Genomic DNA, 27,879 nt, shown 5'->3' on the forward strand with positions numbered 1-27,879 from the left:
TTCCTCAGGTATCATCCCAAATACATGCAATGACTTGTATCTAGAGAGCATGCAAAAATCACCAACAATAAATGTATAATACCCACAATTAACACAGCTTGCCTAATTTTTCTCCTGCTCCTCTGATTATAGGTTCACTCCTGGACTGAGATATGTCATTGTCTTTCACTTGACTTTATGAGCTTTACTTGATACAAAAGCAATGAAAGAGAGTGAGAGCCTTGGGAGCAGGGACTGTGCCTTTATTAGCATTGCCAGCTGTCTGAGCCTTGCCTTCTGGACTCCAGAAGAGCATCTGGCTTATGTCGACAGGACCAGTCTTGGTACAAACATCAGGCGCTAATGTACATATGTCCTCTGCTCACAAGCTGTGTCCCCATGGGCCACAAGAATGAGAGGGCTCTGTTAGCTACTCAGGCCTCCCTTCGTGTCCCTAGACTCTCAACGTGGATGACTCCATGATTTAAATGGAATCAATGACGTGTGAGGAGACAGGGGAATAACTGGGAGATTACATTAGTGTTTCACATTTAGTCGATCTCAAAGCAGCGATAAGCTTTATGTGTTCAGTGTACTCTACTATGGGACATGGTGTTTCTATGTAGAAAAAAAACCACTGTAAATAGTAACAGGGTGGAGGAGAGTTCTACTGAAAATCCTGACATGGCCAAGAAGCCCCATGAGACAATGTTATAGCAACACGAGACATTCAGAGCGCATTTCTTTATTCTTAGTAGGGTTTATCTTGGGAACACACCTTCCACATCTTTCCCCTGCCTGATACTATACTTCGGATTCCCGTGGTAAGTCACCCAGGAAAATGGATTTTAAAAATATTAACTGACCTAGGCAAATGGCTGTTAATGTAGATTTAGTGGCCACTGGTAGAAACGAAGGATTTTTTTTCTTGATCTTACCTATGCAGTAGGGACAACACTGGCCTTTTCTCAAAACAGGTCTTTCACAGGATACTGAAGGGCAAGACTCAGAGTAACAGCTAATTACGCTATCCATGCATACGCAGCTGGTACAAACGTCAGGCTTCCAGGACTCAGCTGCCAGGAATATATCCCCTTCATCATTTTTGCAGTAACTAGGCACGCTGTCATTATGGGATGAGGAAGGCTGGAGAGGTTCATCTGGAAAAATGAACATAAGGTCAGCAAGGAAAAGAAGATTCCATAGGCCACCAACTGTGTAACACAGTGAGCTTCACTCTGTTCCCTACAAGTACTGTCACTGTGACTTTGTGCACGTCCTTTACAATGACACAGTAATGGTACAGCAAGTCTGATTTGGGCAGGTCTTGAATTTCAAGCAAAACAACAAAGAGCCCAAGAGATCTGTTGCAGTGATTCTGTTAGCTACCCACCTTCTTCCTTAGCCTAACAAAATTCTGTTTTTTGAGGGGGATGGGTAAGCACGAGGGCCATGAGGGTGGAAGTCAAACAGGCAGCCCTGCTCCGTACTTCTGCAGTCTCCTGTGCAGCGAGGGGACTTTGGGAAAGTGGACTTTCCATTTTTTTAAAAGAAGGACTTTGGGAAAGTGGACTTTGGGAAAATGGACTTTCCATTTTTTTAAAAGAAGGGCAGCTGTCCTTCCACATTCTTCATGCCTCCAATGAGGCTGTTGCCTGTAGCTACATACCTGTAGGAGAGGGGCCTTCACATCACACAGACACTGAATCGCTGTTGATAAACATCTGTCTCCAAACTTCTTGTGATGTATTAAAAGAAATCTCTGTTCAAAAACTGTAGCTATGTTTCCTTTTACTTGCAGCTACATGCAGTCCTAACCATTCGATTACCCAACAGACTTACAGGGCACCTACCAAAAAACACCCACATTAATTAGGCTGAGAAATGATGGGAAATCTAAATCACTCATAAGGATGCACCCAGGCAGAAATCTGCAAACCATCTGTGTTTTTACTACTTAAACTTTGACCAGAGGGCTCCCAGATCTAGTTCCAACCTGAAACAGAAAAGACTGTCACCAGAAAACCCAGATATCATCTTGGGTCTTGGCGTTCACTGGAATTGCATGAAAACTCTAACCTCAGGCACAAACCTTACTGGGAAGTAACGAAGAAAAATAAGTTAGTGAGGTTCCTAGGCTAGAAATGTCATAATTCTGCTGAAGAGAATTACTTCTGACCACCTTCACAATGCAAGAGCCTAGAAATAGCCATGATGGTCCTACCTAGCAAAGCTCTAAGAGAGCCACATTTTCTCATTGGATATATGGTCAAAAGAATCATCATGCTCCTCTCAAAATCAACTTAAATGAACTCCGTTATTTTCCGGCACAAAACAAGTAATTGAGATAGAAATGTAGTTAACACAGTGACGCAAGCTCTAAAGATGACAGTCTCCTTCCATCTATCTCATGAATACAGTCCATGGCCAGCGAGTCTGACAGAACCTTTCAGGAGCATGGCAGCCGCGTTATTCTGGGCTCTCTCTGAGGGCTCCAGGGAGGTCATAATGCACTGGCCCACAGCCGCTCCTCTGAGTCATAGAACCCTGTCTCCCATTACCAGTCCTGAAGGTGGTCCCAAGTGACAGCCATTGGTTCTACTGCTGCAAACGTGTTCTGGTCCAACCCTGGGTATCACATCCATGTGGGTTAAAGACTGTAAGATGGGATTACTTTCCCAGTGATATTTTTGGGGTCATCCATGTCTAGGGGTAATTTCTTTTTAAGAGATTGACCACTGCTAACTTCTGCTTTGGCTGGAAATGCGGACGACTCACTCTAGTCTACAAGACGCTCTGTAAAAACTGCCATTAAGGTTTCTGTGGGTTGAGAGCACAACGGCCAACCTTCTGTCTAAAAATATAGAAGAGGATGCAGGGACAATAGTGATGATGCTAAAAATAACAGCTGCAATGAGTATTGTAGAGCCTGCAGGCATTTTAATAAGGCCTGGAGAAGACCCACGGCCATCGGAATGTGCAGGCGGTGGTGGAATGGGAGCCACGGCTGAGACGCAGCATCTGCAGGTCATCTACTGCAGACAGGAGACACCCAACTTAGCCCCGACTGGAAGCGTCGCTTGGGAATCTTGTCCATGCTGTCCACCTTCCTTCTTTGGCCTCCCTTCCCACTTTTTCTGCCCCAAGGATCCCTTCTTTATATGCCTTATTCCAAACATTATTGCTTTTTGTTTTTTTCCAGTTCTTTCACTGGTGCTCACTCACTTTTTAAATTTCTATTCTACCTTCCTTTCTCTTTTATGCTGTTTCTTTCCAACTCTAACAAATAAAGAGAACTTAAAAACTTAAAAAAAAAGAAAGAAAGAAGTGTTATTCTATTCTCTCCCTTTTTTACTGTATGTGAAGTCCTGTGGAGCACCTGCAGGGATGTTCAGTCTTTCTTCATGAACCCATTTCCATTCCCAGACCTTGTTCTAAAGCAGGCCAGAGGAGAGGGACAGCTGGGGGACGGAAGGAATGACCAGGCACCCTGGGGGAAGCGACCACCATGGGGATGCGCCTCTCCTGACTGCGTACATGCCATCTCTGCACCACTAGGATGTAGGAATCCTAAGACTAGAGGAGGTATTTTTCTAGATGTGAAATATACCATTTATCAACATGATGGCTGAAACTTAGATGATTTGAAGAAATTGATGTTTTGAATTTTAAGACTTTTTTTTTTATTACTACAACACAACTATGAATTAAAAGGTCAGAAAGATCAATTAGGGGGTAGGTGGCTGATCTGAAAAGAGCATTTCACACATGCTCTTACTCACAGATGGAAGAGTAACCTTTGGAATACTGAAAGGTAAAACAGAAAGCCCTAATGTTTAAGATGAGGGCTGTCACTGATGTGTCTCTCAAGGTATATGTAAAAGAAAAGAAGTCACCCAAGCCTAAATTTATAAATGGGAAGTCAAAGCCAGGCACACAGTGGCTGCTTCTCGTTAGGAACCACGTGCCAGCAAGGAGAGGAATCCTGCCACCCTGCGCTGCCAGAGTGTTGGACCCAGCACACACGCTCGCCTTGAGGGCCCGGCTCTAAGAAGCCACACGTTGGCACACCCAGGAGTCCCATTTCCAGGAAGCTCTGTTCTTTGTCTGGCCTGAACCTCTGAGTCCAGTCAGGTGTCCTGCCAATGAAATTGGGTCAGTGTCCAGCAGGAGTCCCTTCCCCGCTTCCTCCTCCCCTAACCAACTCCTGAATTTGTCCTCAGATCCTAACACAAGTGGCACCAGAGGTATTTCCCACTTTACTTAAAGCTTCCTGGGTAATGTGCTGTTAATTCTTTCCTTTCCAGGCACTCCTCTCAGCATGTGATGATTTATTTCAACATGGAACAGTCTTGTTTGGCTCTTCTTTTGGATTATTGCCCCATAGGACAGGAGTGTGTCTGTTTTCATTAACCTGGGGCCCCCATGGCTCAATACAGGTATTCATTCCATTAGTATTTGTAAAATGAGTACCTAAATGGATATAAATTCATGACCACCACTGAAGAAACCTCTCAAAGTGGTTTCTACCAAGAGGATGGGAATAGTCATGGTTACATATTAATGGAGAAACTGCAGGGTTGGCCTCTGAGTAAAAGAGTGATAATGGTAAAAATATATTGGGGACTATGTTACACATACGAACAACATAATACATGTGGACTAGTTCTCATACTAAAAAGATGGCGTGCTAATTAATTAAGCTTCTGTTTCACATGGCTAATTACACCAAGGATTCTGTACTAAGATGATGATACTTGGGCAACAGTGCATGATGCCAACAGTAAGTAATGTGGCTGTCCCTTTACGTTCATCTGATGCAATGAAAAACCATTACCAGCGTGAACCCGTGAAGACTGGACACTGACTACGCTGGGTATGATGACACAACAACAGATTCTGGCCAGCCAATTAGATAAATCCGATGTAAAACAAAAAGTAATAAAACACAAGAGTTTATGTTTGACTGAGCATAAATGCTCTAAGAATATAAACTGATTTAAGTTGAAAAGATAAAAGATTAAGCATAACAAAATAGAGCTAGCTGTGCTGCCAACTTGGGAATGTTATCTATGATAATTAAATACCTTTTGAAAAAGGTCATATATTCTAGTGTTAATTGGAAGTGCTACTTTAGTTACAAAACCAGTAACTCATGTTTCCAATCATGATAAATATTTCATTGTACCTGTGTTTTGACCATAAATTTACCTGTGAAGGCCAGAATATCTGGGAACTAAAAAGAATGTACAGGTGCAATGCTAGTCACTTAATACTTTTGGATCCTAACTTATTAATTATCCCAGGTTTAAGGGGTGAGCATTATGTGTATTTTAGTGATTCCTGTGTTTAATAGCCTTAGAGTATCTTCACCAACCTCACATATTTTCAAAGAATATTTACATCATTTATCAATAACTGCTCTTCAATTTTTGTTAAAGACAAAGATGAGTTTTCATATTAGCAAAATCATTTGGCATAATTTGATGCAGCAGGACTGTCTCTTGAGTCTGAGCTATAGGATTATGAAGAAAAATGGCAGAAGAAAACAATACCCTTTTCTTTTCAAAGTCACCTCCAGTGCAAGGCATATTAATCGCATAAATATATGGTCAATAGGAGGGGATGAATTTCATAGGCAGATGTTCCTGTATCGGTTTCTGGCTGGTGGGTCTGGCATGCTCCCATGTGGGGCTCAGCCTGGCCTGCCAGCCCTGAAGAATGATGACTGGTGACCTTCCCCACCTGAGGCACAGCGCCAGGTACCTGTACACTGTGGGCAGCAGGAGTCCTGGGTGCGTGAGGGGTTCTGGCACAGCAGCGGCGGGCACACCTCCGTCTCACACAGCACCCGCCCACTGTGGCAGGTGCATTGAGTACAGGAGTCGATGTTCCACGTTTCTCCTTCCACAAAGTATTCTCCTCCAGGGGCATGGCAAATGGAGGGGGTGCTGAGCTCTGGTTTCTGTACCACAAAGTCATCTGGGGAATGACACAAAATCAAAACACAAGAAATTATTCATCTGCAGTCCTACCAATTCTGGAAGAACTTGGTGCTGTGTGCTTGAAGGGATGGAGAACGACTGGCTGCAGGGCATCTTACTCTATTCTTATCAAGAGAAGAGTGAAGGCGATATTCCATATGTGGAAATAACAAGGCAAAAGACGAGCTAGTTAAAGGAAGTGAGGTTCAAATGGCTCAAGTCTGTCAAACAGTAATGAGAAAATTCAGTAAGAGAACACATGTACAGGGAGAAGACTCACTGTGGAAGAAAAAACAGGGGCTTCTTAAGGGATATCTGTGAATGTAGGAATTGTCTAGAATAATGATCTCTCATTTACTGAATGCATGCTATGGTCCAATTTCCATGCTAAGCGATTTACATGGTGTTACTTCATTTATTTCTTAAACCAACCTTGTGAGGAAGGCATATTACCCTATTTATTGATGAGGACACTGAGGGCTTAAGAGTATGAAAAGCAGATAAGGGATTTGAACCCAAGTCTGTGTGTGTTTGGATAATGGATATGACTCCAGATTAAACACAACTTCCACTTCATCCTCTCTCAGGTCCCAAGTACTTTTATGCTTGGAAGTATGTCCTGCTGCCGAGAAAGCCACACCTCAATCTGGAGCAGCTGCCAGCAGGCTGAGCAGGAAGCAGGAATTCTCTCTCAGAATCAGTACTCTGAAAACCCTCACCTGAGTCTACACATCTGTTTGGTGATACCATCATCAAGAGAGGTAAATGCTCAGAGGCTGAAGATAACTAGATTCCTTTCCTCAGAGGAGAGATGACTGTGTTTTCTCGGTAAGATGATAATGACAGAGAGGGAATTTAATGTTGCAAATGTCTGGGGAGGTACTGGGAGTTGCCCTGCAGTTATGCTGGGAAAATGAGAAGTAGGAAGACATTAACCATATTCATGTAATCGAAATACAATAAGCATTCAAGAAGGTGTAGACAGTGCTGAACCCTGCCGAGAAGCCGTCTGGAGACACCACGACTAGCTCATGCTTGGAGCTCAGTGGAGATCGGGCCTCAGGAGAACTACCCTGTTTGTGCAGAGATGCTCCGAGCTGAAATCTCCTAAGAACTCATGAGCTGTTACTTTCAAAGCAGCAGTCAGCACGAGAGGCAACGCCACTAGTGAGATACAGTGGTGTGGGCTGATACAGTTAATCCAGCTTTATCTCAAGGGGACTAGAAGAAACTGGAACTTTGACCAAGTAGACAGACATATTGCAGGAAACTGACAGCCAATGCTTATATTTATAAGCTAATGGACCAAACTTTTTGTGTTTGAGGCAAATGGCGAGGATGACAAGTAGAAGGAAAATGGAGATGAAACGAGATTATAAAAGTGCTTTTCTCATGGGTTATAGAGAACACAAGAATTGTTCCAGAGAGCATCAATAAACCAATTTTTGAAAAAGGCTCCCTTACTGCTTTCAAAAAGGACTTAGAGAGGATTGGCAATTACTGCCCTTCTAACCAGTGCCATGCAGGGAAGTGGTCAGAAGAAAGGAGGTGCGTGTTTGCTGGTATCTTACCTTGCTAATTTCTTTGCTACACTACATGCCCCAAGGCAAAGCATGACAGTGGCAGAGAGATGGAGAGAGAATCTGAGAGGCAGAGGGTGAGAAAGAGAAAAAATCCTAAGAAACAGTGTCATTTCGTGAATCTTTTATCAGGAGAGTTCAGGAGCTACTCACTGAATCCAGAATGGAAAAGGGATAAAATATTCTTTAAAGTAGGAATCCATGAATACAACAGTTCTGGGGCCTCTAGTCAGAAGAATCTGTATGTGGCAATCCACTAAACACTTTTGGAAAACTCTCCATACATCTATATATGTCAATATATATATGTTTTTACACATGTATATCTAGATACTCACATACCCACAACAGTATGTCAATAACTCTGTGCATGTTTGTTTAAGAATTTTCTCTCTCTCTGTAATAGAGAAAACTAGCTTTGGTTCCTCCGAAATTCAGTTCTGAAGTCAATCACGAGCTCTTAGAGACGTCCTTGCATTTTCACCAGTCTGTTTGACTTCTTCATGGAGTCCCTGCTGAGCAAAGACCCAGGTGTGGCCCCCTCTGCACAGTCATGCTGACAATTAAAGTACGGGGTCCTCACTGGAACAAATGATTTCTCCTTCCCCGAAGAGTCCACAGAGTTCTGTCTTATTAAGCTGCTCATTTATCTTGTCTTTCTGTGGACACTAGTGTTTTCCATATTTAACTAGCAGAACGTGTAAAAAGGAAATAGTTTCAATACAAAGCACGTTCGAACTATGGGGTTAAAAAACAAAACAAACACTGTAATGGGGTCCTCTCCAGGAGCATGGGACACCTGCCCTGTGAGACCTTAGTTCGTGGGGCATGAAGAACCTCAGAGCTGCAAGGGACTTCACGTACCCCGCTTCGCACCCCTGCCAGGCCCGGCGAGGCAGGTGCAGCCCTGCCCGCGTCAGCCCCCTTCACTCTCAGGCTGGGCCTGCCTTGCTGCAAAAGGACCAGAACACAGGTTCCTGGCTGCGCCGTTGCAGAGGTGGACCCTTCCACAGGGAGATACAGGAGCAGGACTGGCCAGAGGGAAAATAGCCATGACTCCAACACCTGAGAGTACATTTCAACCTTAAAAGAAATCTGGTGTAAGAATCAGGAGATTTCACCTCTCCCGAGCCTTCCAGCTGACACACTAATTTACTCTGGGTAAGAAAGTTAATCTTTCTCTGTCTGTTTTCCAGATAAAAATTGCCTAAGTGTATTTTCCTATGACTATTTCCTATGACAGAAAAAGAAATAGTAAATACAAAACTGTGTAGAGCTCTTTGGATGAAAGACACTAGATGAGGTGTTATGGTAATAATTCTGTTATTGACAACAACAAATTTGGTCCCCTGTGAATTATAATTTATTCTGTGTTCCCAGTAACTTATTGTGACTCCTGTTAATATGATTTTAAATGTTTTGGATGTGTGGTTACTCTAAATTTCTTCCTTTGGCAAGAGTGCCCCATAGCCATTAATTTTAGAAAGAGCAATAGCCACAGACTTCAATAATTCTCTCGCTCTCAATTATTACTTTATAAATAATAAGCTTTTATGGAATAAAGTTAGCAACAAATCCCTTCTAATTAACTAAGACATTCAGCCTTAATACACTATCCAAAAAATGGAGAGCTGCCGTTAAGTACACAAGCCCACAAACCTTTCAAAAATGTAGTTCAAAGACCAATATAATTGAGTAAACTGTTCAAAACAAAGGAGAGTAGTTTCAGAGCTTTAGAATTTTTCTCTGGTCTTTGGCAAATCATTTATAGCACCTGGCTGATTTTGTGGCTGTTGTTGACAAAAACCACAGAGAGGTGAAATGTGTTTCAGGGGTGGTCCCCTGCATTTCCTCCTGAATTATAGACAGGGCCCTGCAAGGCAGAAATCATTTGCTTAGGGAGCACGAGATGGCAGCCAGCCTTTACCTGAACATGACGGGCAGCACTGTCCCGGATGAATGGTGGGGTTGCCACAGGCAGGCACCGGGCAGGTGATCAGAGCACACATTTCCCGTCCACTGTGACAGTAGCATTCCCGGCACCCATCATGCCAGCTCTCCTCATTTTTATGATGATGGCCATCCATGGACAGACATGTGCCTGACAGGACGGGTGGCCCGGCTGAAGCAGGGACCTCTGGACAGACAGAATGCAGCCTGGTAAAGCAGCAGCTAGTGTACAGGAGAAACAGCCTATAGGGTCCTCACAGGTCTACCCAGATACCAAAGACCAAAGGGACAGTTGACATGGGAAAGGCTCATGAAAGAACTTAAATATGCTCTCAATTTAAAAAAAGAAAAAGAAAAAGTCTGCAAATATTTCTCTCCCATTGGTGGGATAACAATTGATTTTTACTCTCTCAACTCCTCATATTTTACACAATCGATGAGCATTGATTTCATAGCAAAATGTTATATATATATTTAACACAGGCAGAATATTCACTCTAGAAGTTATCCAGTGGGGAAATTTAACAGATTTTCATTCAGAAGAACAACTGAAGCAGTGACTAGATTTTTGTTTACTCTGACCCTTTAAAAACACTGTTAAGGTGGTAACTGTCCAACTTGGAAAAAGCACACAACAAACCTGAGGGAAGCTTCATGGCTTAATCTGTGGATCATTCTGACAACTAGTATTGGGGTGGGCAGCTGGGCTGGGGCAGGGAGGGGTCGGGGCAGAAGAGCAGTCACAGTGCATGCTCATATATGGCTTCTGGAATGTCTCTGGAGCAGGAAGTCCCAGGTAAAAGCTTAGCTCGGGATTTGTGCCTGTACACAGAAATCTGTGCTTATTCAGAAAAAGTCCAAATTCTCATGGAAAACTGTGTCACCAGAAGATGCATGCACATTCTGTCTGAGCACACCCACCTTCAAGGGCTTTAAAGGGGGATCACTGCTGCATCAATTCTCTCACTTCAGTGCTGAACAGAGAGATCCTGAGACAAGTAAAACTGGACCTAAGAAGTGACTATCTGGGTAATGTGCTTGCCATTCTATGTTTAGATTCTGAGATATTATTCCACTGAGATGAGAGGAAAAGAGATGGTCCCAGAGAGTGACATCTGTGTCAGAGTAGACAGCAGTCACCGAAAATGTTTCATTTACATGATGTCCTTCTGCTCTGCTTCTGTGGCTCGGCCTGTTCGGGGGCAGGGAAGGGGCGTGCATTGCACTTACCTCTGCACTTGCAGATAAGACAGCCACGGCTGTCCTGCTGGAAACCCAAGGGGCAGATTTTACTGCATGGGGGTTCTGGGCATTTCCTACAGCGACAGATGTCACAGCCATGCTTATTCTTCCTGGGTAATTAAAATTGGGTCAGAGGTCAGAAAATCCAGAAGTGTCAAATGATGCCCAAGCACTCAGACCAGGGTCACTGAAGTGATGCTGCTAGTAAGCAGAATGATCTGACTCTTGCTCTGGAAAACTCCTGGAGTGATGTGTCATTAGCTCCCTGAGAGGTGACTGTCAGAACCCCAATGACACGACTGCTGATCTAATTAGGAAAAGTGGTGCCATACCATAAAAAGAGGAATATGTAACTCCACAAATAGGCTGCTGAAGGACAGATTGTCGGTCAATGTTGGAGGCCAGCATTAGGGGCAAAAGTCCTTCTCTGGTCAGGGCTATAGCCTTCCTCACTTGACTGCAATCTCTCAGAAATTTCAGATGCTAATAAAAATCTTAATGAGATACCCACTGAAACTTACAGAAGATAGAAGGAGAACAGATCCATAGCCAGGGAATCCTACACAAATGTTGATAAAGAATAAAATCTTCAAAGAAGTCCTGCAGTCAGTGTCTAATAATTACTTCATTAGTTCGAAGAATGTCTATTGAGAAACACTCCATCCTGGCGGTATGACTGAAGCATATGGGGTAAAAGGAAAAGGCTGGACGAACACTTTTTCCTTTAATAAGCTAGAGTGCCTAAATCTTGTGCTGATTAGAAAGATAACAGTAAACAAATATGTGTTTATAAAATAATTACAGTAGTTTAAGTGGAGATCTTCTGGACAGGAAAATTTTTACCAATGATTCTTTATTTTTCCTCTAAACAGAGAAAAAACTGCCTGTAACAAAAGGAGCACCCCATCTTTTGCCACTGTCCACAAGGTGCAGGACTGAGTCCCCTCTCAGGCATGACGTCTGTGCAGGCTGTGCCCCAGTTGGCTTCCTGGACCTCACAGGAGCAGCTACTCTACCCTCAGGTGTCATCCTAGCAGCCCTAAGTGGTAATGGTGGTGTTTAACTAAAAAAGAAATCCCTGTTTGTTCTCATCTTTGACGAATTAAAGAACTCTAAGAGAAGAGCTTCTCTATGGGAAACCCTTGGTATACCACTGCCCCAGTGACAATTAAACTACCATCTGCTAAATGAAAGAGAACCGAACACTAGACTAGGCTCTACATATTAATGTCAACATAATGAGCACAATGAATTAAAAGCATGGTTCATACTCCTGTCACATATTGTGTCATTTTCAGGATCTATGAAGGCTTGAACTGATCAGTTTGGTCATTCAATTATCTATTTATTCATCTATCCATCCATCCACCCACCCACCCCCTCTGTAAGCATTTGCTGCTCATACACAGTAATGATCCACTCAGCAGGTGCATACGGGAGCACTGATGGCTGCCTTCATCTAACACCCTCATAGGGTGTCTGGCCAAGATTTCCCCTTCAGAGGCTGTCCTTGAAACATATGTTCTAGCTGATGTACTGCTCAATTGCCTATGGCAGCCAACTTGGTCTCCTTGAATGTGCCTACCGACAGACATACAAAGTGAAATCGGTGAGCCTCTAAGAGATTTCTCTCCCAAGATGGAGGTCGGTTTGGAAGGCAATCTTGATTCTGAATTGTCATAATACAGCAGCAAGTGGTTGTCGTACTGTTATGATAATAATACTTTATTCTACACGAACAGTTATGCTAAGAAATAACTACACTTATATAGGTATCATAGTCGTATTTTAGGATTAAGAACAATGATGATTTATTAGTTTACTTGGGGATTTCTTAAGAATGATGTTCTCAACTACCTGATTAAAATTAGACTCCATACCCCTCCCTCTCCACTACACTAGAATTTCCAAGAGGAAGTATAAAAGCAATGATTTTAAGAAGATGGGTAAGAGATAGATCTAAGTCCCTTATAATTACTAGCACTACACAAATACATCAATTGGAAAGGCAGAAGGACTAAAATGGGGAGGGAACCAGGGAAAGAATGATGAAGCAAGATTCTGAAAGGTGACCTTTTAAGGGACTGATTTGGTCTAAAGACAAAAATAGATGTGAATATAGATACTAACTAATGTGAATTGTCTTTCTCCTCTGGAATAATCTAGATTTTCATGGGGTTTGATTCAATAAAGAATGTTTGAAAATACAAGTCATGGTTCATATCACGGAACTTCATATTATCTATGAAGCCAAGGATATTCATATAATATGCTGTTATATAATGAAAAAATTTTATAAACTGTAGACTACACACTGAGGTAAGGTATCAAACATGGGAGGTAAGGATGCTCCACATTGTGAGTGAGTGGCTGTCAAATGATCTTCAAGTACGGATTAAGTAAGTTATCACAAAATAGTCACTGGGACAGTTGTGAAAAGTTGTAGCACTTACAATGCTGGGACCGCATGGCAATTCCGTTGCCCCGACAGAGCCCACAGGCCCCTGCCACGACGGAGTCTCACATGACAGACCCAGAGGGCAGTGTGGTGGCGAGGCTCTGGCCCAGCTTCATGAAGAGTAAGAGCAAACTAAATCCTCATCTTTGGAGGCCCCTTCCTCCCCTTGGTTTCTGATTTACCTGATTTAACAAGCACAGGTGTTCTAGACTCAGTACATCATTTACTGTCTCTCTCTCTCTCACTTACACACACATACACACACACACACACACAGACACACACACCCCACACACCCCAGCTAACAAAAACAGGTATGGGTGGACATTTCACTGAATTACAGATAATTAAGAATAGATATTCCGAATTAAGAAATACTTACAGATAACCAAATGGACAATACTTGTCACAGATTACAGGTCTGCACTTCTTGGGCCGGGGGCGGCACTGACACGTCTCACAGCTGCGGGCATCCATCAGGAAGCCGAAAGGGCAGTCCAACGTGCAGCCTTGCTTGAGGCCCAGGCACAGCTCCTCCCCTGTAGGCACACACAGACAGCATGTTCTTCCAAAGGCAAATGGGACAGAACACACCAATGCTTCAGCACCTTCCCCACATCTTCTAATCTTCCACAGATGTAAATTTCTCAGCTCTGCCATAGCATTAAGAATGGTTAGAAAAAAATCACAGGTTGTGCTATTTCATGGTTATTATAATCCGTGTTTTGGTACTGATGTACAAAACAAAGTCCAACTTTGAAAAATGGATATATAATGTGCTCTCATCTCTTGCTGAAGAGAAGTGGGTAACTGCTCTTTGAGACGTGGATGAAACTGGGTGCCTTTTTTCATGTAACTTGTTAGTCACTTCAATCAACTCATTTCCATTTATTGTTAAAATGTGAGAATTAGAAATGTACAGCCAAAATTTCGTTATGTACCTTGTTCCCTCTGCATGCCTGTAAGGCATCTTCTTCAATGTTCACAAAATGCTTGCTATTACAAGTTTTAGATGTTATCCCAAAATACTGCATATTATGTATAGCCTAAAGGACTTCCTACCTCTTGTTTAAAAAGCATATCACTTATAATATGATATAAGGTGAAATACTTAGTGTTTCATTTAGGTATTTTCCCCCTGCTGCTGACAAATATCCAGGTGTTTGGATATTAATAACACTTAAATGACTAAAAAATGTACGTGTTAAAGAAATACCTAGATTAGTGTTTAACTCTCCATTATTTGAAAATTTCAAACTCTTCTCTGTTAGCAGAATCTAGAGTGCTGTTTAACTGTCCTGTTAGTCAGTTATAACTTATTATTTTAGAAGGAAGAAAAAAAGGAAAGGAGCAATGGTGACTGGCAAAAGAAACTACGGGAGTAGTAACTTAATAGTTCTTCTAAAAAGACTTCAAAAGGTATGATGATATAGGGGTTAACTGAGCTATGGGGGAATGAAAATGTCAAGGTGAGAAGAGTGTGCTTGGTGATTAAGTAAAACAAGTTGGTGTCTGTATGAAATAAATACAGAATTTGAAAGACAATCAAATTTAAAGAGACTGATACGGTGACGACAAAGTAGAGCAATGTTTGATTACTGCTCTGCATGGACTGATGAGGAAGGAAGCAGAGGCTATTTCTGTTGGAATAATAAGCAAATATTTTATTTGGACACCCTTTACGCATAAATATTGTGAGGAATGCATAAATTAGTAGTAAAAACAGAGCACATTCGTCCCCTCCACACACAAATCTTATCATCTGAAATTAAACCTTAACTACAATTAATAGGTGGAATGAGTTCATGCTTTACATAAATCTTTCAAGATAGCAGTTTTCATGATCTTTGGCTAGCACTACTCAGATAATTAATTTGTTATCTTTTAAAAAGGAGTATGTCATTTATGGTATAATTTTCTACTTTGTTATTATCATAAACCTTTCATTACACATATTTGATATAACCTCATGGGTCTGTATCATACTGTGAAGCAAATGATTACTAATTTGCATTTCTTAAAAGTGAAATTCCAAATGACTCAGTTGAAATTTTGTAATTATATGACTTGAAGGGTCATTACTTTTCCAGTCTCTTCCCATTACTAAGGGAATGATGGAGGAGGGGGAAGACTTTCAGCCACTTTTCTTTCTCTGACACTGAGATCTAAGCTGGAGGCCTATTTTTCTATTACAAGAATTTTTAAGCAATGGCACCAAGGATATTATGTTAGGAAACAGATGAATTAAAAATACTCTGAGAAATCCCACAGTCAGCATTCCTGGGGATTAAATTCCTTGAAACTTTGGTGTCTGAGCACCTTTGTGTCTTTATTTTTCTGGTCCTATAAAAAGGAGTTTTACTGTACACTTTAATTGAGAATGGTCTTCACCCTTAAAGAGAGCAGTTGATGTCCCTGTTTGCAGATGACATGATATTGTACATAAAAAACCCTAAAGAATCCACTCCAAAACTGCTAGATCTAATATCTGAATTCAGCAAAGTTGCAGGATACAAAATTAATATACAGAAATCTGTGGCATTCCTATACACTAATGATGAACTAGCAGAGAGAGAAATCAGGAAAACAATTCCATTCACAATTGCATCAAAAAGAATAAAATACCTAGGAATAAACCTAACCAACGAAGTGAAAGACCTATACTCTGAAAACTACAAGACACTCATGAGAGAAATTAAAGAAGATACCAATAAATGGAAACACATCCCATGCTCATGGATAGGAAGAATTAATATTGTCAAAATGGCCATCCTGCCTAAAGCAATCTATAGATTCAATGCAATTCCTATCAAAATACCAACAGCATTCTTCAACGAACTAGAGAAAATCATCCTAAAATTCATATGGAACCACAACAGACCTCGAATAGCCAAAGCAATCCTGAGAAGGAAGAATAAAGCAAGGGGAATTATGCTCCCCAACTTCAAGCTCTACTACAAAGCTACAGTAATCAAGACAATTTAGTACTGGCACAAGAACAGAACCATAGACCAATGGAACAGACTAGAGAACCCTGATATAAACCCAACCATATATGGTCAATTAATATATGATAAAGGAGCCATGGACATACAATGGGGGAATGACAGCCTCTTCAACAGCTGCTGTTGGCAAAATTGGACAGCTACATGCAAGAGAATGAAACTGGATTATTGTTTAACCCCATACACAAAAGTAAACTCGAAATGGATTAAAGACTTGAATGTAAGTCATGAAACCATAAAACTCTTAAAAGACAACACAGGCAAACATCTCCTGAATATAAGCATGAGCAACTTCTTCCTGAACCCATCTCCTCGAGAAAGGGAAACAAAAGCAAAAATGAACTCATGGGACTACATCAAACTAAAAAGTTTTTGTATGGCAAAGGACATCATCAACAAAACAAAAAGGCATCCTACAGTATGGGAGAATATATTTGTAAATGACATATCCGACAAGGGGTTAACATCCAAAATATATAAAGAACTTACACACCGTAACACCCAAAAAGCAAATAACCCAATTAACAAATGGGCAGAGGATATGGACAGTTCTCCAAAAAAGAAATTCAGATGGCCAACAGACACATGAAAAGATGCTCCACATCACTAATCATCAGGGAAATGCAAATTAAAACCATAATGAGATATCACCTCACACCAGTAAGGATTGCCAGCATCGAAAAGACTAAGAACAACAAATGTTGGCAAGGATATAGAGAAAGGAGAACCCTCCTACACTGCTGCTGGGAATGTAAGCTAGTTCAACCATTGTGGAAAGCAAGATGGAGGTTCCTCAAAAAACTAAAAGTAGAAATATCATTTGACCCTGGAATCCCACTTCTTGGAATATACCCAAAGAATACAACTTCTCAGATTCAAAAAGACATATGCACCCCTATGTTTATTGCAGCACTTTTTACAATAGCCAAGATATGGAAGCAACCTAAGTGTCCATCTGTAGATGAATGGATAAAGAAGATGTGGTACATATACACAATGGAATACTATTCAGCCATAAGAAAGAAACAAATCCTACCATTTGCAACAACATGGGTGGAGCTGGAGGACATTATGCTCAGTGAAATAAGCCAGGCGGAGAAAGACAAATGCCAAATGATTTCCCTCATTTGTGGAGGATAACAATGAAGCAAAACTGAAGGAACAAAATGGCAGCAGACTCAGAGACTCCAAGAATGAACTAGTGGTTACCAAAGGGGAGGGGTGTGGGAGGGCGGGTGGGGAGGGAGGGAGAAGGGGACTGAGGGGTATTATGTTTAGTACACATGGTGTGGGGATCACGGGGAGAACAGTGTTATCACAGAGAAGTGACATGGTGGATCTCTGGCAACTTGCTGCACTGATGGACAGTGACTGCATTGGGGTTGGGTGGGGACTTGATAATATGGTTAAATGTAGTAAGCACATTGTTTTTTCATGTGAAACCTTCATAAGAGTGTGTATCAATCATACCTTAATAAAAAATTTTAAAAAAAAAGAGAGCAGTTGAACCACCACGTTCAAACAATTTCATAAAAAGTACATTTGTCTTTAACTACCTCTGCTTTGCAATGCATGAGAATTTCAAACAAAGGCTGCTGAGTCTAAACAAAAATACAGGCAGAGGGCAGACTGCCCCTGTCACAGGGGTAGATGCTGTAAGGCTGCCTTGACGTGGAAGCGCTCACCTGCAAGCTAGGGACTGGGCCTGCCTCCATTCAGCTTCCCACCAGAAGGGGGCTCTAGGGTAGGGCCCTGTTTTCTTTATACAGTCCAGGGGCTATCATGACGGTTAGCATGGAGTACACATTCAATAAATATTTGCTGAATGAATTAATCAGTCCACGATCTTGCTATTTACACCCACTATCAAGGCTGCCATATTAATGGAAAAATAATAGGATGATAAAACTTAACTGTAAGTGTTGAAAACTCTCCAAAATACTGGCACTTGCTTAACATCTAAGAATACCATCTACTAGCTTAGAAATACCAAACACTCAAGATTATGGAAGTCCTAGATCCATGTATCAATTATGGACTTTTCTTAAGAGAAATGCATTATTAAGGCAAACATTTACCATAGCATGCAGAATAGACAGATTAGAAACATCTATGTCTAGAAACAGATGGGTGAGGGTTTGTTTATAAGTTTGTTTGAAAGGCTTTAGTACATCTCTTGAGGCACAAGAGCAAGAACACTGGCCTGGCTTTATATTCTTGATTTCTGAACATTATGACTTCGATCTAAAAATGCTTTCTAATCCATAAGGGAAAATTACCATCAGAAAGAAAGTGATAAATAATGGCAAAGTACAGGGCCTGAACATTTTGGCTGGTCGATGGCAGCTACATAGTAAACTCTGTTTACTCTGGAGAAAGAGATGTTTGCTCCCAGGGCCAAAATGTGAACAACTGTAGGGAGTGTCATTCCTACTTTACTGTAAGTGGATACCTGCTTAATTTACGTTGCATACAGAACACACTGTGACAGTGTCCCCAGAGTGGTGTGGCACTTCACTGCTGCAGTACCTCACAGCCTTGGGTCCCGGAATTCCCCTCCACCTATCAGCCAGAACACCATGAAGTTCCTGAGATACTGAATAAAGAAATGCAACCCTGCAAATGGTGGTCTCAATCTCCACCTTGATAAGTGTTAGTTCAGAGTTACAATGAAATGAGAACAGGGAGCCTGCCTCCCAGTATCTGAGGCTGCAGCCTTCTTTAGACGCTTGAGTCAGATACATATTTCATTCAAAATACGAAGGATTTTTCTTCTTGCTACCATTAATTTTCTGTCTGCATCAGTTTCTAGATAAAAGCATTATTAATTTCTAGACTTACAGAATGTTAAAGCTGGAAGATAAGTCAAAAATAATCTAGTCAAATCCACTCATTTAAAGATGCACAAAATAAGATGCTAAAAGATTGACAGCATTTAATTCACATAGCTGTCATTTACTACATACAGCTCATACAGTGAGCTGAAGTGTTACTATGTCTATTTGATAGACATAAACATTTCTGGTTAAAAAATAATGTTTCTAGTAGCTTGTACCAATAAGGTGTTAGGCTATTAATATCTTATTTAATGATTTCAGTTTTAATTTTTGTTGCTCTTATGCTTCTCTAAATATTTTCTAGCACATTTCTTTTTCTTTATTCTAAACATGTCTTTAAGAAAATGAGTCAGGGATAATTTGAATTCATCGTATGTTCTTGATGCATTACTTTGCCTAGCAATGTTACCCAAATGTTATTTGTTACAGGTTAAAATAGCAAAGCTACAGTATGTACAAACAAAAGAATCCTTTGTCATACACCTTCCATGTACTTGTGAAGGACACACGTTTCTGCTGGGTTTTGGTTTCAATCTTAAAGAGGTTGTCTACAATATGCTTGGTTATGCTGTAATCATTATAACACACTAGCATTATTAACAGTATTAATCAAAGATAAGGCCCATTTTAATTTTTTTTGTATCCCTTGTGTTTGGCCTATCGTAGGCATTCAACATTGCCAGAAGAATGAAAGAATGATTGGGCAAACAATAAACCAATGAAGAAGGGAGAAACATTTATTTGGTGCTGGTCTTATTTTAAGAAATCTTGATGTCAGTGGCCTATATAAACAAGGCCTAATCCACAGGAGAAAACTGAGGCATAATGGTTAGGACCTTTGCACATGAAACAGGTTTTGGTGGCATGCAGAAAAACAATGTAAAGGAGAAATTCAAACAAAATCATACTTATCAAGTAGGTGCAATGGGAAAAATATACTTATGCAATCCTTCACTGCAAGGAACTTTCTTTTTTCTAAAACCCGATGAAAGAGAAAGAGAATATTCAAGGGTTAAAACTTAGGTAAAAGGAAAAGTTTTTTGTGTGAGTGTCCTCAGAGGACAGGAAGAACAGGAGGCAGGTTGGTGTTGGAACAAAGGAGGGAAAGCTGGGGGCTTTCCACGTCAGCTAGCTCGGGCTGACTCAGAAGTGGGTTTGTAATATAACAGCTGTCATGTAGAATAAACAATCACCATATGTTGGGTAGTAAAGCTAGCTTTGCATTCATTAATTTGTTTAGTCCTCCAAATAACCCATCAGTGAGGTATAATTATCTGCCCTTTGCAGATGAGGACACAGAAGCCCAGAGAAGTAAAGCAACATTCCCGGATCATAGGATGCAGGTCAGGCTGAGGCCAGAGCCTGGGTGGAGAGCTGGGTACGTATATAATCACAAGGATCACACAATCAAGGACGTAGCAGTTTGATTTAATTGGCTCACCTCCTGAAGGTGTAAACAGTCAGGATTGCTAATGGCAGGGGGTGAGAGCAGAATGCTCTATGACTAAACTTCTGCATGACAGACATGTCTGTCAGACAAACTGACAGATCCAGTTGGTGTTTCATTATGTATGACATAGGTATATGGTGGAAATGAGCGAAATAGCAAAGACCAGCCTAGATCAAGAACCTGAGTGTGATAAAACGGGTACACGGTCAGGATGCTGAGACCTCAGAAGGGGATCTCAGACCAGAATGACGTCCAATGTATCCCCAAGATGGTTTCCTTCTTATTCACTCAACCAACATCTGCTGAGCGCCAAGTACCAAGCATGGCCCTGGGTCAGTTACTCCCCTACTCTGGCACTGAGCCTGGGTTTTCTACAGGAACAAAGCTTCCTCTTAGTAGGATTTACTTTTCTAAGTTATAGAATGTGGCTTGAATTGGTAACATTTCATTAGTGTGGTGGGTACAGGAGATATTTTTCTTAGGGCAGATCTTGCATTTTATTCATCTTTGTGGAATTAACACAGTACCTAGAACCTGGCAGGTGCACTATCTGTATTAGGTGAAAGAAGAAAGACTAGATATCCCTAAAAATAGGTAAACTTTGCAAATAACGAATGGCTAACAAAGATCTATATGTAAAAAAAACTGTTAACACAAAATACAATAGTCCCCTGCACATAGTTCTTCCAGTGTGTTAATGAAATGAGGTGCAAAGCAGGTAGTACGCGTGAGTATTCCTTTTATAAAGCCAGAATGCAACACCAACACAAACACAGGCAGAGCAGAGATTGCCTAATAGGCTCAGTATGCAGAAAGCCAGCAATACATTTTTGACTTGCTTCAATGGCAACTGAGGGAAAGTGCTTAATTGGACTTAACTGCAAAGAACTCACTGTGAAGTGGCAGGGGTCTTACATAAGTGTGACCGTGTAGCCAAAATATTCTTAACAGCAAAGCCCAGGTGCAAGTGGTAGGCAGGATGATTATGCACAATGAAATTTATATTTTTAGACTTCATAAAGTTCATGAAAATATAGGCATGCTCCCATGATCAGAAAGGATGTAGGCTTCAGAGAGATGAAAAGGATTAAAATACAAGTTCTTCACAATACAATCACCAATTATTTTGGTGTCATAAAAATGCAGTTGGCCATTTAAGCAAACAAATGTGGCTGCTAAGGTGACTCCCTCATGAACTTGGCCTCCAAAGGGAGGTATAAACGGTAAACAGGTGCATGACAGCAACTGACCCTTCCCTGAACAGAAACAAGTATAGGAAGGCAGGGCAGTCTCCAGTGGGTGCAAGCTTATGAGAGATCTACAGGTGACAGACCACAGTCACAACAGTCACAACAACTTTATAAACTCTGTTTTAGAATCAACTCCATCAGGCAGATAGAGTGATGATATCAAGTAACTGAGAAAGACGAATTACTCAACTCGTACTTTGTATCTGTCTTCTTCATCAAAAATATTCTTTCAAAAGAAAAGTGTAACAATGAAGGTTAAGAGAAATGTATAGCCCAGAAAGTGAGCATCTATCTACATTTTCCAAGTCTTTGAGCCCAGGATAATTATGCCCAGAGGCTCACAGAGAACCTGCCTATTATAGAAACAATGTTTATATGTTTGGGAGAGATTAGAGAAAATGGAGATTTCAGAAAACTAAAGGAAGCCACCAAATGTCAGTTCAAAAGGGACAAAGGATTGTCAAACTACAGAAACAAAGATTGACATTCATAATGGAAAATTCTGCACAAAGAATTTCTGGACATATGATTTGTGACATTTAGAAAAGAAAGTCAGGACCACCAGGAGCCAGCATAGATTCATGAAGAAGAAGCCATACCCCACTAATTTCATTTATGTTTAAAATAGGGTTCAGCAAAGGAATGCTACAGATGTAACATATTTCAGCTTCAGATAAGATACTACAGGCCAAGTATTTTCTTGTGGAGATGGAGCTGACATGGAGCTGACTGACTTCACTCACCAGAGGAGTGAGAGCTATGGCTCTATGTCATTCAGCAGGAAGGTCAACAGTGCTACAAGGATCTTTCCCTGGTTCTGTGCATTTTATTTTAGTTTAATTATTTAGATAAGGACATGTAAATTTTGCTTATTTAACAAAAGTTGGGAGACAAAGATAAAGTATGAGATCACATTCCAACTAGCTGGAAAATGGTTTAAAACTCTCAGGATAATTTCTTGTGAAATTTGGCCCTGCATTCATATCATAAAAAAAAATGTTCAAATACAGAATGGATGAGGACCACCTAAGAGTGGTTGATGTAAAAACCACCTAGTGGTTCTAGCTGCTTATAAACTCAGTATTAGCACAATGAAATTCAAAGAGCTAATGAAAACAGGCCACACAATAGCACTGCACCCATAAGACCAAATTCTGGAGCATTTTGTTTATTTCTGGGCTACACATTTACATAAGGACAATGACATATTGACAGTATGTCAAAAGATGGGAAGGAACAAGCTAAAAACTCTCACCTGGCTGAGGGGATTGAATGTGTTTATTCTAGTAGAAAAATTAGGAGATTCAAAATCATGTTAAACATGAAGGGGGATTTTTTTTTTCTTGGAAGAAATGCAATATACTCTATCAAGTTTCAGAGGTCATGGCCTGGAGACATGATTGGAATCTACATGGAGGAGAGTTGAGATTAACAAAGTGAAACACATTCTAAGGATTGGGGCCACCACATGTGGAATGTGGCATTCTCTGTTATGGGTGACCTCTTTGTCACTGGATGACCCTGTTAAGGGTATCATAGCGAAAGACAACTGGGTGGTTGGAGGTACTCCAAAGCCCCTTGGGCTGCACCGTGGCACAGCTGGACACCAGGGGTGAATGAGTTACAGTGACACAGAGACCAGGACGAAGGGCAGTTCTTTTTTCTCAAACAACTGTGTGTGTTTGTGGAAAGTACACTTTATTTTCCTTCTTTCAGACTGCTAGGGAATGTCAAGAATAGAAGTGAAAAAGATATTCAATCACATAATATGCTTTGATGATAGCATATTAGGCTCAGAAAAAAATACAGTCTTCTGTATACTCACTGTTTTTGCACTGACATGTTCGGCAACCACTGTGATCAAGTTTGAAACCATAAATGCAGTCCTTCTCTGTCAGGGTACAGTTTGATAACTCCCCACATGCAGGTGGATCAATTGTGATGTAGGTTGGTTCTAATAATAAAAAGAAAAAAAACTAGATGAAACATATGATTGCCTCTTAGATGTGATTCCATCTTTGAAATCGCACACTAAGCTAATCAATAATTTTCATCAAATCCTAAACTTTTATACCTTATAATGTCTTTAACCCCTGAAAAAGAAATATTTTTATTTAGATTTTTAAAAGTCTGAAAGCTCTATTTCTTTACATTTTAGCAATGTATGCTTTTTGGTATCCTCACACAATCCTTCTCTGATGGTCACCACTATAAAAAGCAAACAAGAGAGGTTAAAACAAAATCATTTAAATTGTTAACTGTTCTTCTAGTTCTTTCTGATGTTTCCTAAGTTTTTTACAATAATCAGGCACAGCTCCCAAATGTTAATTATTGCACTCTCCATTCTGCAACACTTCTGAAATCTGGTAGCATTTTTTCCCAAGTTAATAAATCTGAGACATTTATAAGTCTAGTTTAAAACACCTGGATATCTTTTATCTTTTATGTGACACTCCTTCAATTATTACAGATGATATGATGGATAAGTGACAAGGAGCTTCTACTCAGGGCCCAGAGCTTATGGGAGTGGCAGAGTGACATATACCTGTTTTGGAGGAAGAGCGTGCATCCATTCTGGGAAGAGAGGCATAGAAGAGACTGTGATAGAAGAGAGGTGATACTTTACTTTCCCTGCCATGTTAGTAAAGAAGAACTGCTCAGGGTGATAACAGTAACTGCACACTTAGGTAAAGCCTACTACATGTCTATGTAATGTTTACAGGGCTCTTCATAAATGCCCTCAAGCTTCATTACACTCCAGTGAAATGCGAGCTATCATTATCCCCCTTTTACAGATGAGGAAAGCTAGTTACACTCATTTGCCCAAGGTCACAGAGTTATTAAGTGGTGGCCCCGAGATTCGACTCCAGACACTCTGGCTCCAGGGCTGCACTTGGTTTCTGTGTAATAGAGCCCAGTGTAATGGCACATGTCTTGCAGTGCACTGATAAGGGACAATTTATACAATGTCAGATGCTGGGGGCAATATTGTCAAAGGGAACAGGGACACTAACATATTTACGTAGCCTCTTTTCAACCAAAAGATACCATGAACTTCTTCAGAGGAAAGGAAGCTGGTTCTCATAATATCTTTGTGAAGAGCTAAGTACAGGATGTTTCTACCTATGTTTTCACAAATGGAAAATGGGAGGTGCAGACAGGGTAACTGGCTTATCTGAGTTTACATAGCAACCCAGTAGCAGGCTGGGAATAGAACAGAACACAGTTTCCTGACCTCCTGTCCAACACTCTATCCATTTAGTTCACACTGTCTTCTCAAGTTTCATCTCCTGTTACCATGGAAGAGAGACTAAAATAAGTGTTTTAGCTGCCACTGCTAAGATCAAGAGTTCTAAATTTTTATCCATCTGCTAAAAGGGGCCAGTGAGTCAACTCATCCAGGTAGTAGGCAACTATGACTTACTAAGGAGACGCTCCGGTCAGCATTCTCCCAGTAGAAGTATGAATGAAGAGCATATAGTGCACTCTCTATTTTCATTACAATAGACTTTGAAGAATATCTTTCTGAAATTTTATATAAACTTTCCACTGCTGTAAAACTGCTCATTTCCTTCAATGTCTGAAGGGTCCTTTCTGACAGATTAAAACGTACACATCACAATGTAGTTTAAGTAGGCAAGTTTTAAGATGTAGTGAATTAAATACAACAGAGCTGCTTTTAGACCTCTTAAAATTCACTGCAAATGTCTTTGGCTTTTAAATGTATATAGTTTTTCTTTTATTACTACTCTTATTGGCCACCCAAAATAATGATTCCACTTCAGCCTTCAGCTCCAAGACTGTCCAAGTTTTGTCAAAATTATTCCAACCACAAATGTAGGCCAAAACAGAGGACCTGTATTAGTCCTCTGAATTCTTAAGTGGACCGTATGGCTGATGATCCACTGAGGAAGGAGTCAGATCTACGTTCTTGAGTTACCAGAGCAAGGATCAGGGATGGCTTCGGCACTCTACGTCTAGTGCTTTAGTGAATGGCTCAGGGGTGAAGAAATGTCTTCAGCATATTTACACAGACCAAAACCTGTGTTCTTTACTGACATTTAAGTTTAGGACAAACTTTTGCCTTCAGGAAATATATTATGGAAAAAATATATACTTAGGAAGGTTACACTGACACTGAGAAATGCATAATAATCATTGGGTAGTATGGGATTTTACTCTCAGTGAATTTAGGGATTTGTTAAGAGACAATAGTGATGCATATGCTATTTTTGGTACACAGCATGATTAATGATGGGATTAGGATTGTGATCTGTGGCTAGAAAGAAAAAAATTGGGGTCTTTGAGGATCAGAACTACAAAACTGCCTTGAACAACTGCACACATTATCCAAACAGCTTCACTAGCTAGGTATACAATTAGATGTATATCAAGCACCTATTTCTCCAAAATAAGGTCAGTGTGTTTCCCTAAAACATTCAGGATAATGTCTTTGGCTCAGTTGAAAAAAAAAATTGCATAGAAGGGCTGTTCAGTAGATGCTGGTCCTACAATGCTGCATTGTAAATATTTTAGGTAACATAAGTCCTGTTTATATTAAATATACATAGAAGTCTGTTTTAAACAATATTTTAACAAAAGTCATCTCATTTTGTTACACTGGACAAATCCTTTTCACATACACACTGGAACAAAATTTAAAAGTCTTTTGAGGGTGGTGATGCATGTTTCTGGGGGTACCGACTGCTGTTATCCTACGTCACTGGAGTAACAGTTGATTTGTAATAGACTGATCTGTAGACAACTAGAGGTCTCCTAACATTTCATGTGACATCATACATTACGTTCTATTCCCTTTCATCATTCGCTCAACATTTAAGTGCTCAGTTTCCTACCGCGTGAGGCCATCTCTACATTAGATTTCTGTTAGAACAATATTACAATAGAAATGAGCAACTATAAATTATCAAGCAAAAAACATCTGATATGACCACAAACATATCTGAGAGTTTCAGTCTAGTATATTAATGTGTAATCCCAGAACTGGTCCTATTACTAATAGTAGGGTAAGTTTTTGAGGAAGAAGTCCTGTGTGATTACTGAAATTTGATTCCTTATGCCAAATAGTGAACTCGAAAGCGAGACACATTTGTTACCGTCCTGAATTAGGGCATTTAAAATCAATATTGCATTTACAGTCATTAATGAATAACAACCAAGAGCTGGTTAGTTTTTTTTACATAGTTTCTATCCAAGGAAGTTCTTGGTAAGGGAAGAGGTGATTTTAAAGAATCTAGAATCATGGTATCATAGTATGATTATTTCTAATCCAAATCAAGTTTAAGGAAATGTTAATGAGTCATTTGAAAATGTGCATTCTATTTGTTAAAGCATCCTTAAATTTGTATGTTGTTATTATCCCATTCTTTCTCTAATACAGGCAACAATGCATTCAATATGGAAAATATCCTGGTAGGTCATGACCTGAGGACCAGAAGATTCTCATTTGAGCCCTACATTTCTATGCTCTTATGTTACATGGGGTATGGCATTAAAATAATATGCCAGAAAGGATATGACTTTCTAGAAGGACGATGGTGATGCTGTGTTCTCGGCAAGTCTGTCATTATCAGTTGAACAGAGGTCCTGCTAAGACTTCTGGAGACACTGATGCATCACTGTATATGATGCCTGTTGCTTGGGGCAAAGAAACCTGTCCCCCTTTAAACTGGCTAGGTAGAGAGGTATTAGAGGGCCTCTTTCAAATAACAGAAATGTTCTTGGATCTCCTCACTTAAGGAGGATGAGAAAATGCCTGCACAAGGGTGGGGATTCAGTGAGGGGAAATTCAATGATGAAGTACTGCTTACAGGATCACCCTGAAATTCCATCTCATCTTGTATTGAATCAGCTGATGAATTGAAGAAATACCTTAATGTCCTCCAAGGGAAGAAGGCTTGGAACAGCAGGAATTCATTGTCTTTGGCTACAACTATTTCTAAAGGGAACCCTGGAACAGCTTCTTTGTGGAGAAGAATTCTAGAAATATTTTCTGAGCCTAGAAGCAATAAAGAACAAAAATGGGTGTTTGTTATGTCTACATCCAGTTCTGTTTTCTACCTGGCATTTGAGTGGGAATCCCTACTCTCCTCAATCTGTTGTTTTGCTGAATGATCTTGAAAG

The 27,879-nt window shown here is 40.5% G+C and overlaps 1 protein-coding gene across 5 annotated transcripts in view; it reads right to left on the reverse strand.

Annotated features, from left to right (window-relative positions):
* CRIM1 (cysteine rich transmembrane BMP regulator 1) overlaps positions 1–27,879 on the reverse strand; it is a 191,626-nt gene that overhangs the window by 35,643 nt on the left and 128,104 nt on the right. For 3 of the 5 annotated variants that reach the window (XM_073214387.1, XM_073214406.1, XM_073214379.1), the window contains 6 exons: positions 23,561–23,689; positions 13,576–13,732; positions 10,724–10,845; positions 9,471–9,680; positions 5,746–5,961; positions 918–1,139 (listed from right to left, as the gene is read on the reverse strand). In XM_073214387.1, coding sequence (XP_073070488.1) covers positions 918–1,139; positions 5,746–5,961; positions 9,471–9,680; positions 10,724–10,845; positions 13,576–13,732; positions 23,561–23,689 — 1,056 coding nt within the window. The remainder of the gene's footprint in view (positions 1–917; positions 1,140–5,745; positions 5,962–9,470; positions 9,681–10,723; positions 10,846–13,575; positions 13,733–23,560; positions 23,690–27,879) is intronic. The other 2 variants (XM_073214394.1, XM_073214400.1) reach the window with 2 other exon arrangements.

Source organism: Manis javanica, chromosome 1 (assembly GCF_040802235.1).
Source record: "Manis javanica isolate MJ-LG chromosome 1, MJ_LKY, whole genome shotgun sequence".
NCBI lineage: Eukaryota > Metazoa > Chordata > Mammalia > Pholidota > Manidae > Manis > Manis javanica.